General features: G+C 44.4%; 1 protein-coding gene across 12 annotated transcripts in view; it reads left to right on the forward strand.

The window, feature by feature from the left end:
* The window catches only part of LOC135905513 (cell adhesion molecule Dscam1-like), a 910,071-nt gene that overhangs the window by 835,943 nt on the left and 60,217 nt on the right, over positions 1 to 13,911 (forward strand). For all 12 annotated transcript variants that reach the window (XM_070535540.1, XM_070535538.1, XM_070535541.1 and 9 more), the window contains 3 exons: positions 6,145 to 6,262; positions 10,985 to 11,160; positions 12,174 to 12,467. In XM_070535540.1, the coding sequence (XP_070391641.1) occupies positions 6,145 to 6,262; positions 10,985 to 11,160; positions 12,174 to 12,467 (588 nt within the window). The remainder of the gene's footprint in view (positions 1 to 6,144; positions 6,263 to 10,984; positions 11,161 to 12,173; positions 12,468 to 13,911) is intronic.

Raw genomic sequence — 13,911 nt, forward strand, 5'->3', positions numbered from 1 at the left:
GGGTGACGATAGCAGTATTCCTAGACATCAAGAGGGCATTTGACACCGTTAGTCACGTTCATGTTCTGCTAAGCATGTTGGAACTTGGTCTGTCTGGCCGGTCCTTGCGATGGATTTCTGAATTTTTATCAGGTCGCAAAATATTTGTTCAGACGGGTGAAGGAAAGAGTTCTGAACATATTGTCAAACAGGGAGTACCACAGGGAAGCGTACTCAGCCCCTTCCTTTTTAACTGCGTCATGGCTGATTTAACGCGAAGACTGCCATCACAGTTAAAGTTTTCACTGTATGCAGATGATGTGTGTATTTGGACATCTGGGTCTAAAGCTCAACTACTCCAGATGGCATTGCAAGACGGCATAAATATCATCAACCAATTTTTGAGAGAAAGAGGAATGGTACTATCACATGCAAAGACTGCTGTATTGCCCTTCACTCGGAAGGTGTTAAAAAATTTCACTCTTAATCTGGAAGGACACCCTCTAACGATTGTCACACAGCATCGATTTCTTGGCATAATACTTGATAGGCAGCTATCCTGGGCACCCCACTTAAAAAAACTCGAAAACGAGGTCAATGCCATAGTGACTGTACTTCGCAGACTTGCAGGCACATCATGGGGCGGATCAGTATCGTCCATGCTGACTGTTTACAATGCATTAATACGACAAAAAATTGCATATTCCGCGCCCATCTTACACGGACTTTCCCACACGTCAGAAGAGAGACTTCAAAGACTTTTAGCTAGAGGACTACGCCTGTGTCTAGGAGTTCCACGAGCGACTTCGAGTTCTCTTGTAATAGCTGAGGCTCGCCAATCACCATTTCCAGTTATGCGAACTACAGAAACATGCCGGCATTATTTCCGCCTTCAAACCCAGCATAAAAACCACCCATTGGCTTTAGACATAATGAATCGAGATAGAAGTTATGTTCATATAGAAATTCAAGAAAATCTTCACATATTGCCAGAAAATGAATTTTGGAACTCAGACATCGAATATCCTCCATGGCTGCTTGCAGTTCCAAAAATTGAATTATCAGTAGAAGGGATATTCAGCAAAAGAGACATGTTCATTCAAGCTGCTCAACAACTAGCACTATACCAGATATATATGCGGTATTCAGGATACACACACGTCTATACAGACGGCTCCAGTACAGCAACCTCTTCAACTTCATCATTCATTATACCGCACCTCAACAAACAAGAATCATTTAAGTTATCTCGTGCGACTTCGTCCACAACGGCTGAACTGTTCGCAATCCTATGTGCGGTAAAATTTATATTGTCAGTAGCAGAAGCGCAAAAATGGGTAATTTTCAGCGATTCACAGGCGGCACTAACATCACTCTGCAGCACAAAGGGGAAAACATTCAGCGACAGTGTAATATATGAAACACTTAAATACCTCACAAAGGCAAGCGAAGCAAAACATGCAATAGCATTCCAGTGGATACCAGGGCATTGCAACATTCCTGGCAACACAGCAGCTGATGAAGCAGCACGACAAGCGCACCTGAAAGATGATACGGCTCCGCTCCCAATATCAAAGAATGAATTACGCTGCATTATAAGGACAACGTCTTTCAACATGTCTAGAAACACTTGGTTTGACCAGAATTCTAAGAGCTCTGACTTATATCATATTGATCCATTTATTGAATTCAAATTTTCATTGTCATTAGATAGAACTATGGAAACGCTTATTCATCGATTAAGGCTAGGCACTGCCTACACAAAACATTTCTTACACAGAATTGGCCGAGCGGAAACCCCCGAATGTGATTGCGGATTTGTAGATGAAGATATATATCACCTCCTTCTAGATTGCCCACATCACGACACACCAAGATGCCGACTTAAATCAGCGCTAAGTAAATTAGACCGCAGACCTTTCAGTTTAAGGAAACTTTTGGGCCCTTGGCCAACAACGGCCTTGCAGAAGAGCGCTTTAAAAGCACTAAAGACTTTCTTTGAAGACAGCGGCATCGCTGGACGCTATTAGTGCTTTCATTGCTCTGTTCATTTCAATGTGACTCTATATATCCATCTGTTTGGGAATTATGTTATGTTGACTGCTTTGTTGTGACTGTGAATGATTGTTTACACGATGTATATACCACCCGCTGACTAGACAATGTGCTATTAGGCAACAGTATCGTTTGTACTTTTGATACTTTGGACTACATAAGTGTGGAGACATTTGCCATGTATACTGTATGTACCCGCTGATCCTCTGACTAGAAAATGTGTTATTAGGCGACAGTATCGTTTCTACTTTTGAGACTTTCGACTACATAGGTGTGGAGACATTTGCCATAGTCTTCCTGTGGAAACGTTGCTTTATAAGTCTTGGTGCTTGTGTGAAATGATTATTTGATATGTAACCGTGAACCCTGAATGATGTATGACGGAACCACCCAAGAGATAAGGAGTAGCCGGCGCCTTAAATTGCGCGCCAACATCTCCTTATATCATATCAATAAAAAAAAAAAAAAAAAAGACGGGGGTCATCACTATCGGAGAATGCTGCCATAGAGTGGAAACTTGTGCCTGTTGGTTCAGGTTAAGTTAAATGGCACAACAATGCATGTGACGGGATGAACAGAAGGAAACGGAACGTCAGCGGTTCGTCCATTCTCTTATAGGTTCCTATTGTGGCAGGTGCCGTTTCTGAACTTACAATGCTACTGTCGCAATAAATGAGTCATGAGCCGAAGGAATCACTGACGCCGCTTTAACTCCATAAACTCAACATATATTATTTGCCACGCTCATCTTGATAGTTCAAAATTCTGATCAAAGCACCTGAAGCACAATGAAGTGAGCTCAACTAGATTGTCACAGTTGTGTTTGTCGTACGAATGCAATCTCCGTGGCCAGAAAAAAAAAGGTAATATAGTTACTGAACTTTTTTTTGTGTTTGGGGCTTTGTGGGGTTAAATCAAGTCACTTAATTCACGTTTTATTTGCGTTATTTGCGGTAGTAGCCCCGCCAACTATCTGCATTTTTTTAAACTCTGCCTAATTTGGATAGAAAAAATTGGTGGTAACGCAGTGGCGGACCATGTGTACGAGGACAGAACACGCCCTGCAAGGGCAGCCCTTTGTGTGACAGCTCGGTCGCGGACATTCTGTTTGTTCGCCTCCTCTGCCTTCCATTAGCTTCTCGCATTTTCGTTTGCCACTGTATACGAGTGTGGGTCACCCGGAGATCGTTCCTCTACCGAGCATCAGTCAAGCCAGGTGTCCAACTCGCGTGTCGTCATGACAGCAACACGGACGCTTTATTTCAACGTTCGTTGGAAGACAAACGAGCCTCACTCTTGGACTCAGTTTCGCAGCTAGTTTCTACATGTTCGCTTAAATCTCCTTCGTGTGCACTTTCCTTGTGGAGTTCTTTTTTCTCAAATTTATTGCTTTCTTTACGAAAAAAGAAAAGGCAACGCTCTGATGGAATAAGGATTATGGGTGAGCTGCTCAAGTAATATGTTTAAAAAATATATAATTATTTAAGAATATTACTGTATGTAACTGGAATGTTTCTAGAGCAGCATCCTTGCAATCAGAAAATGTATCGCACTTCATGCATGATATGGAAGAGACATTTTACGTATACTAAATACATTTCAGTGATTTAGCGGTAATAGTATTCTTAATTACAACGGAAGAAAAGGTAAACTAAGAAACAAGTAGCCCAAGTAACAATTGCAGAAAGCAGCTGATTGGTACAAATGTGCATTTGTTCTACGTATTACACAGATATTTTTTTTATCGCTTCTGCCAAAATGCTTCGGCTGGCACAGTGGGAACGATTAAGTAGAAAACCAATGTAATTTGTGACATAAAATAAAAAAGCTATCTCACAAGTTGTACTAAGTGAAAGCTTTCGAGAAATGCTAATGAAACTAGTTGTGCAGATAATTTGTAACACCTTAGTTATTCATTAGGTTCATATTATGATTTGTGACTCAAGTTCTACAGCCTTCACATGTACTGTACGTTTCCCGTAACGGAAAAATCGAGCTACGTGCCGATTATATTTTTACTTGGGTCTAGATATTTTCATGTTGTGCTTTTGCATCACAATTAGACAATGTAGTTGTGAGCTAGCGGGAACTAGCACTATGCCAGATTTGCACCTTATATCCACGTGTACACAGACAGATCGTGCCAGAATAATTCCTCTGCATCAGCATTTGTCATACCATATTCGGCATTACACCAAATATTTATATTATCCCGAGTGAGATTTTACACCATCAGTGAACTTTTTTGCTATGCTATCGGCGTTGCACTTCATATCGTTGGTAGAGAATACGTAAAAATGGGTGGCCTTAAGTTATTCTCAAGCTGAAATCACCTCACTAGAAAGCATAGACAAATATTTGTTGAATACGTATTTATTGTGGGAAGCGCTGAAATAACTCAAAAAGGCAAGTGCGAAAACTCACGTTATAGCGTTTCAGTTGGTGGCAGGTCACTGCAATATTTCTGGAAACACTGCAGTGGATGCAGCTGCGAATCGGGTGCACAATAGCGAAGAAAGATTAAACTTTCCTTTTTCACGTAGTGAAGTCCACTTGTTTGTGTGACAGTTGTCCGGTCGTCTCAGCAAAAATAGCAGGTTTCATCAAGTCTAAAAGTTCCGAGGTATTGTTTTATAGACGCATGGGTAAAATTGTCAATTCCGCCATAGCTTAGAGATAAATTTCAGCATTGCCATTTGCTGGGCTGTTGGTAAACTGACACTGAAAGCATATTTAGCGCCACCGAACAACGACAGAAGGGAGACGACACCATAATGTGCTAAGATAGAGATAACAGAAGATTTGAGACATTACTGCACCACCCGCGACTTGGTGCAGCATATACGCGGCAAATTTGGTGCAGGATTCAACGCGCCCACAGTCCGCAGTGCTCGTGTGGCCATCCATAAGAATTTGTGCGCCACCTCCTCCTCGAGTTCCCAAGGCCTGCAACGGCAACACGAAATTTGAGGGCAGATTTAATGCTATTAGGTCGACGGCATTCACCTTAAATTAGATACTTAGCCGAAGGCCAACACTGGGGATTCGGAGAAAAGCGATTGTCGCTTTTGAAGTTTTCTTAGAAGACACCAGTTTCTTGGATCTGCATTAAATATTAGTGTGCGCTGAAAGATTCACGTATTACATAATTCTATACATGTTAGTTTGTCAAAAGTTTATGTAGTAGATTATGTATCGGTGTACTTTCTGTTTGTGCAATCGTCTATGAAACTGAACTTCCTTATGCGTTCTCGGACAATACGAAGCACATGTGGTGTTTACACATGCAACTGTACACATCTTCACCTCGTGTGAGTCCCTGGACTTATACACAAAACATTGTGAGATTGCGGACTAATTGTTTTGTGATTCTTCAGTCCTACATTTTGTTCGAAATCTTGTCGCAATATTTATTTAAACAAAAGACGAGTAGTAGCTGGTGCCACCAAAGGACGCGAACCTCTCCTATTACATCGTGTCAGTAACAACACAAAATATAGAACGACCACTTTACTGAAAACCTATAGAAGGTGCACAAGAAGTCCTACCGCTCACATGCACCTCTGATCCCCAATCATGGAGTAGTCGGAGAGCTCAAAAAGATCAGTGACCTTTATTTTTCAGCCTAACGAGAACCAGTGAAAGGAGGCTGCAGTTGTAACAAATTGGGTATGGGTGATTACTTTGCCGCTGGCCACAATGTTTCTCATTTTTATCCCTTTCATCACTGAACAGGTGGGTCAAATATTGTGCAGCAGAGCACAAGGTTAGGGTGCCCTGGGCAAGAATAACGCCATACGCCTTTACCCGATGGCATCACGTTCCGCCAAGCGTGCTAGAAAGCTAGCAGTGCCCTACAACGCATGATGTGTAGACAGATGGCGTGGACATTTAGTAGAGCAACATTGCGAAGTTCTCTTGCAAGTACCGAAAGAATGCAGCCAGAACTTCGAGGCCTTCAATGTGCATTAAAACTTACAAGACGCTTTCATCTATTGTTTCAGACCATCCTTTAGGCGTGCTCGGAAACAATATATAGCGTCCTGCACTTATTCATCGCTGCACGGGAACTTTGTTGATGTTATGCGACTGTTTTGGGGGGTGTTGCAGAGCCAGTGACGATGCAGATGCCATCCATTGTTCACCGAAGCAGCAGGGTGCAGAGTGACCCAGGCCAGCCCGTGGACTTGCTCTGCGTGGCCGAAGGTTTTCCGGTTCCAGGTTACAGGTGCGCTGCTTCGTGTTTTATTGATTATTAAGCTTGTTTCATTAGGCCTCTGGTTAATAATTTTTTGATTTGACCAACGGTGCAGTTGCTTTCCTGTTGCACCGAGTCTACAACTATACACTTCACTCACTCGCTCTATTGCTCGTCGAGATTTCATTATTTCAGAGTTACCTTTCGTTTGAAAAAAAAAGGTCCTTCTGTTGTAATTGTAACTACGAACAAATTCTGGCATGTTGCATGTCACAACCACCATCTGGTTATAAGGCACGCCGTAGTGGGAAAATTCGCATTATTTTGGCCACCTTGGGTTCCTTAGCGTCAAATAAATCTAAGTGCAAGAGGGTTTTTGCAATTCGCACCCGTCAAAATGGGGCCGTCGTGGCCGATATTCGATCCCGCTACCTCGAGGTCAGCAATCGAGCGCCATATATCCGCTAGGCTACCACGGCGGGTCACACCTGTTGTAATTAGAAATAATTAGAGTGATAAAAGGTTAGGTTTTCGCGATTGTGGAATGAGGTTTTCTTTTTCTTTGCTGATATTTTCTTCCTTGAATGGCCAAACATAGTCAACATAGCGCTGGGAAAGGTACTATTATAAAACGACGATACGATGCAAACGACGGTTATATTTATTTATTTATTTATTTATTTATTTATTTATTTATTTATTTATTTATTTATTTATTTATTTATTAATGGTACCCTCAAGGCCCGAAGGCATTACAGAGGGGAGTGGGAAAATGGGAAGTATAACAATAAAGTACGGAAAATAAACAATGCAGCGTGTTAGTAATTCCTAATTATACAATACTATGTAATATATTGCCCAATACTTGTAAGTACGACAGACAATGTAAACAAAGTAGCATCTTGATAATTCTTGTTAGTACAATGTTAACCAGTGTAATGATGGGTATTTCTGAAATGCCGTGCACTAATCTAATGAAAACAGATAGCCATCAGGTAAATGTTAATAACAAAAGCCAGCGCTTCGCTATTCTAATTTTCCTGATTTGGTTCTTTACGTTGCTCTTGGGAAGATAGATAAATAGGATGCACTGTAAGGGCAGGTAATTAAGCGCTCTTGCGCCTACGAAAGCTGGCAAATGAAAGCCGCGTGTGATCTCGGATTAACAAGTTCAGGCGCAAATGACTAGCACTCGTGAAAGACACCAGCAACAAAGGCTTTACGCTGAAGTTCTAATGGTTTCTGTGCCAGGCTGGTATTGCTGACAATAAAAAAACTGGATGCCCTCTTGCATACGCAGCTCTCGTTCATTCTCCTAAAGTCATGGCCCCTAAGATTAGTCAAGTTACAAAGTCCGACATCCGCCGCCACTTCTAATCGCTTTGGGTTCGACGAGATGTGCCCTGCGTAACCAAGTGATTTCTTCGAAAGGGAGCATCACATCTGTATCAAACAATGACAGGGTCGGCTCATACACCAGAATGGTTATTTAAGATGGGGAGTACTGATTCTCGGAACTGCAGTTCATGAGTTGACATAAGGGTCATCCAACACTTTCTGTGACGATCCCCGAAATTCCGTGATGAAGTGAAGGCTTTTCTTCTGAACCTTCGAAACGAGGAACTTTCCTCATGCGTGCTTGCAACACCTTGTGTTCTATAAGGGTCACCAGTAGCCCTCAACAAAGCTTCACGTGTTCTTCTTGCTTTCCAATAAAGACTGCTTTGATGAACATGTGTGAATGTACCAAATGACGCTCAGGTGGACCAATTTACGGCATCGATCTCCAGGCTAAACCAGCCTGTCAGTACAACCTACCTCTACTACATAACAAACACGTGCTGGGTATTGCAACATGGCGATGAAATGCTCTGAAGCAAACGACGTGGTGGCAGATCACCCATGTTCCCACCGGATGTTTCACAGCTGCGCCCGCGCCTCATAGGTCAGTTGAATTGAAGTTACTGGGCAAAAGTCTAAGAAGTTTTGAAACTTGCAGAGAGAACCGCACTAATACATAAATACAATTTAGAGTTCACAGAAGAAACATAATAACCTGATCTTGATGAAATGGCTTTTCGTGACAGGAATGAACTTTATTCCGATATCTAATATATCTCGATCCTGCACCCTTTTCTTTTCGTGGTGAATCGTTCTGCACACTGGCCCGAATGCTCAGAGAATCACTTTACCTTTCAGCGCGCCGCCATTCGCAGTAAGCCAGAAGAAGTCTTCGGAGCAAGCTCGAAATCGAATTTGGCACCATGGCAAAGTTCGGCTGCACCGGTGTTCTTGGCGCTTGAACAACCGAGCTGGAGGCAGTCGCGATGCTGTTGAAAAGCGAAATCCAGTCACTTGGACCTTCAATATTTGATGATAACTTTATATTTGCTGAAAGTGTCTTTTCGCTCTTATTGGACACTAATGAAAGATCTTCAGGCGGTCCAGATATCATTCCCACTGCTTTTTTTGCGCTGGTATGCCGAGCCTGTGTCATATTCTCGCTGCAATTTTTCGTTCCAGCCTAAAACTGGCTATCATTCCAGATGATTGCGTGGTGCTCAGGTAGTGGCAGTTCACAAAAAAGGAGACCGCTTACAAAAAGAAATAAAACTTCCGCCCAGAATCCCTGACTTCATCCTGCTGCAAAATACTTGACCGCATCCTCGTACATTTCATAAACGAATTTCTTGAACGTAAGAAACCACTATCTAATCGCCAGCATGGATTCCTCAAAAACCTTTCCACAATCACACAGCTTACTACTTCTATTCATGAGTTCGCTTCACTCCTCGATTCCGCCGGACAGTTTAATCTAGTGTTTTTGGATTTCAGCAAAGATTTTGATCATGTATCTCACAGTAAACTTGTAAACAAACTCCACAGATATGGCCTACCATCTTTTATTATAAACTGGATCAAACAGTACTTGTCCACCTGAACTGAGTTTGTGGATGTCGATGAGTACTCGTCCAAGCCTTTGCCAGTCACGTCTGGCGTGCCTCTGGAAAGCGCCTTGGGACAATTTCTTTTTCTCGTGTATGTGAACAATATATCACTGCGGTGTCTCCTGAAGAATTGGGTTGTGTGCTGATGATTGTTTAATTATCAAGAAGGTGACGTGCTAGAACGACGAGATTTCATTAGACTGTAATCTAGCGACAATAAACGAATGGTGAACAACATGGTCTACGCATGGGGAGGTCTATGTCTATGTTATGCATGGTCTGTATAACGAAGGGAGGAGATGGAAAGCAGAGTGCCACATGAGACTACGAGTGACGCCATGTCATATGTAATCTAATTGCGTGATGCGAATCGTGTAGTATTTTCTTGAAACCACGCGGGATCTCAGCGGGAGGTGAGACTGCGATAGCGAAGAGAGCGCAAGGAGGAAAGTGGAGAAGGGGGGAATAGCGAAAGCGTGAGAAAAGCGCAGTGCTACGCAAGATGCACTTTGCGGTGATGATGGCTACCAGATGCGCCAAAGAGTAGCGCGCATCGTCTGCATGGAAACAAAGCGCTACGTGAGGGGAGGTCTGTTTGCGGCTGCTGCTGTAAATTGCGCCCATACGTCACCCACACGCTACCTATCATGATGTCCCGATTAGCGAGGCAGTAACGCCACACATCGCTTCGTTCGCAATGTGCCGCATGAGACAGTGTCCTCGCCAGCCAGTATATCGCGAAATGAAAACACATATATAACTGCGTTAAAATTTCGCGTTAGGTAGTATCGTAATCGTCGGTTAATTTTTTTTCCTAATGAGTGTTCCGAGATAGAGAAAAAGCTGGAACATTAATCAAGCTGAGCCTGATTGCGTGCACGCCACTGCAGAAGTGGGAAAGGGGATTGAACGCTGAAAAGAAGGACAGACATTGACACTATGCACGGACACATATGCAATGAAGCCTTTATCATTCAGTTAATCACAAACGGTCGTTATAAAGGCCAGTGCATCTCAATAAAAAGGGCAGTGCTTTTGTGGCTTTGCACATTGCAGACGCAAGAAGCCACGGCCCCTGGTTCGCCTATAAAAAACATACATCAAATTGCCCCAAAGCTGTCTGAAGGGCAAGTCTCTCATGTGTCGAAATATTTTATAGTTACCTTCTGTTAAAAGTGTTTGTTTTCTTACTTCTAAGACAGCTTAGACTTTAACGGCTAGGACCATTTTCGTAGCAACGTTGTGAAACCACCATGCTGTGACCACCAATGCTGCTCGATACGGTAGCAAAACTTCCGTGAACATTCAGAATTTTAGCGGTGCAAACAAGCTCCTTTGCGTAGCAGATGCATATTCTCATAGAAAGCTGGAGCCAAAACAAAAGCTACGTTTGTCCAGGTTACGTTCACCATTAGTGGACCATATTTGCTTAGTGTGAGCCGTTGTGCGAGCCGTTATCAGCCGTTGTGACGCTTGTAGCCTATGGTAATAAAGAACGTAAAAGCTATTAAGACTCTTACTTAGGTTGTGAGGATATTTAGGTTTGTTATATCGGGGTATAATTTTCCATTTGTTGAATGTCAAAGACCAATATTGAATAACCGGAAGGTCCTGTCGATGGCTTCCTGCAAATTGTACCACAATAATTCGGAACCATTTCAACCTCAAAGTACCTCGGTTATCAGCGCTGCGTGTCATTTAAACTTGTCGTGAATCTTACGTACTGACACACTATGCTGACCTGTCACTCACAACACACTTCTACATATATATTTATTTATGCTGGTGGCCATCTGTATTGCAGCTGGTACAAGCGCGACGGTCAACGGATGCTGCCCCTAGAGCCCAGTATGGACGTGCGACAGGCGGCCGGCATTCTGCATTTTCGCGAGGTGGAGGCCAGCCATGCCGGCACCTACGTATGCCTCGCCTCTAATAGCGTCGGCGAGGCGCAGGTGGACCTAGAGCTCGTCGTCACCCGTGAGTATGGCGCATGTTCTGCCCATATATCATAGCGTGAATCGTGATGCCGTTACAACTCGTAGGATTCCTAATTGTCGCTAAATTATACCATAGTCCTTGTGGTAACGGTGGTGATAAAGTAAAATATTACGGGAACTTTGACGCCTCCCTGTCTCTATCCTATCTTCCCTGTGTGTATGTGTGTGTATGTATGTGCCTGCGTGCGTGTGCGTGTGTGTGTGTGTGTGTGTGTGTGTGTGTGTGTGTGTGTGTGTGTGTGTGTGTGTGTGTGTGTGTGCGTGTGTGTGTGTGTGTGTGTGCATGCGTGCGTGCGTGCGTGCGTGCGTGCGTGCGTGCGTGCGTGCGTGCGTGCGTGCTTGCGTGTGCTGAACTGTGCGGTCAAAAACGACTGCGCGAAGTTTTAAGAGGTGTAAGGCGCATGGAGTTATATAGAGCTCCTATCTTACTTCCGTATGTGAAAGGCTTGTGCATGTATTCTCCATTAAATATTACCATCAATGACAGTAGTTTTCCGGATGGCAAGCTAATCATAAACGATGTAAAATGTGAAAAATGAAATGAGCTGCCAAGAAATACGACCCGGGGAGAAAGAAGGCAGCAGCATTGCCGCCGGTTCTTGCGCGCTTGAGCAACCGTGCCCTAATGGCTATGGAAACGACTACCATGCTTTCAAAGGCTCAATTGGCAACGCTCTTTCACTTACGTTTATGGACGTGATAGCTGCGTGATTATTGTATGGCACCGAACGTAGTCGCTGGCGCCTGCGGTTACGCTCTCCGTGTTTGCGCCTTTTTCATGCACTAGACGGTGATCGCTATACACAGACATTCATGTTCGGTGGAGTCCCGACATAATCTATTCTCACATCGGTGAGTGCATGTTAAACACGCGTTTACAGCTGCTCTGTGATTCCTCGTGCCAGTGACGTTGCGCTGCGATTTCAAGGCAATGTCGGTCTCTTATTAGTGCACAAACACTTCTCCTGTTTCTGTTCTTCCATCTCCATGCAGCCAAGCCATGGGTGACAGTTAGCCCGGCGCACGTGAGGACCGAGGTGGGTCACGCCGCTGCATTCCGCTGCAATGCATCCGGTCTCGACTGGGGCGTGCTGGACGAAACCAGTCTCGAGTGGCGCCACAATGGTCGACGCCTGATGCCGTCCGCGCAGCAAGCTGCAGGAATGGGCCGCTCCCGCGTTCTGCATCTTCCTTCGATCCGGCGCCAGGATCAAGGGATGTACCAGTGCTTCGTACGCCTCTCACCCAAGCGCACCGTGCAGGCGGCTGCAGAGCTCATCGTCGGTGGTGAGAGGAGAGGAGAGACTTTGTATTCGTCATCGCTGGGGTTAGGATGCAAATGTAGTGCCAGCCGAATTTACGTATTTCAGCTTAGGGCGCATACACAGCGGCCATGCGGGAAAGCTGGGAGCGGCAGAAAGCAAGCGGATTTTCAACGCGGCGTGGCGGCGTGCGCGCGGAGTTGTTCAGACCGCCCGCCTTGGGCTTAAGTGCCCGCGCCGCCGCTCGCGGAGCCTCGCGCTTTCACGAACGCCCCGAGAGCTTCCGCCGCTTGCAGCACTTTCGACAAGCGAGCCGTTCGCGCGCTTTTTCTGCTCTCGCTTGCTAACCACTTGTGAAGAATGATCAGCTCGGACGAAGTAGACGAAATAGTTGGCATTCTACTCGCAGCTTCTTTTGCAGCTTTTCAAGACGAGCACCAAAAAGCTCGAAGGAAGACAGCCCGGCAACGCCGCTGGTGGTTTCGCCCCATCTTGCAAGAAAGAGAGAATGGGTCATGCCAATGCTTTGATTCTTGTATTGTGTCCTTGTATCTGTTTTGTCTCTTGTCATATGGCATCGGGTAACATTTGATTGTGTCGATCAAAAGTGCAGCGCAATATCCAGCTGTCTCAGTGGATGCCATTTTGAGCCGGCTTGTCTGCTCGAGCCCTGATTGGCTGCGGAAAAGCGGGACGCTTCGGTGGGGCGGAAAAAATCGGTTCGAGAGCGACCGGGCTGCCCGCTTCGTTTTCCGCCTGCTTTGCCCGCTCGGCGAGGAAGTTTTCGCCGCTTCCCGTTTTCCGCCTGCCCGCTTTGCCTTCGGTGTGAATGCGTAAGGATGAGCTCAGTAGTGTGTCTTTTCAGATGCTACGTCACACACAAGTAAAATTGATTGATGGATTGATCGATCGATCGATTGATTGATTGATTGATTGATTGATTGATTGATTGATTGATTGATTGATTGATTGATTGATTTTATAGTGGTTCACGTCCCTACCTAGCCCCTGAGCAACGAAATACACCGAACTTACTGAGGAGCTGCAGATTAATTTTGTACTAAGCTGTGTTGGACAACGTGCGCTTAAATTTACATGATGAAACTGACCTTCGTGCTTGCATTTAATTTTGTTTCGACATTATGCTGCATGGGAACTTAAGCAAAAAAAAATTACCGACGATTACGTTACTTCCTAATGCGAAATTTGAGCGCAGCAAATAAGCTGTTTCACCTTTTCGATAGATTGAGGCAAAGAAATCGAGCAACACATGCATGCGCTATCACAGAATTTTTTTTTTATTTTTCACACGTATTCCTTTAACAAAGACTCCACTAACAGTTCTTGACAGTCATGAAGGAAGCTTTGTGGTCGGAGAAATAGACTGATATATGTTCGACTTGGTACACCAATGCTTGATTCTCAAAGACGTTCACAAAGACGTTCACAACTGGGCCCTTAATGCCATA

This window comes from Dermacentor albipictus, chromosome 3 (assembly GCF_038994185.2).
Source record: "Dermacentor albipictus isolate Rhodes 1998 colony chromosome 3, USDA_Dalb.pri_finalv2, whole genome shotgun sequence".
NCBI classification, from domain to species: Eukaryota; Metazoa; Arthropoda; class Arachnida; order Ixodida; family Ixodidae; genus Dermacentor; species Dermacentor albipictus.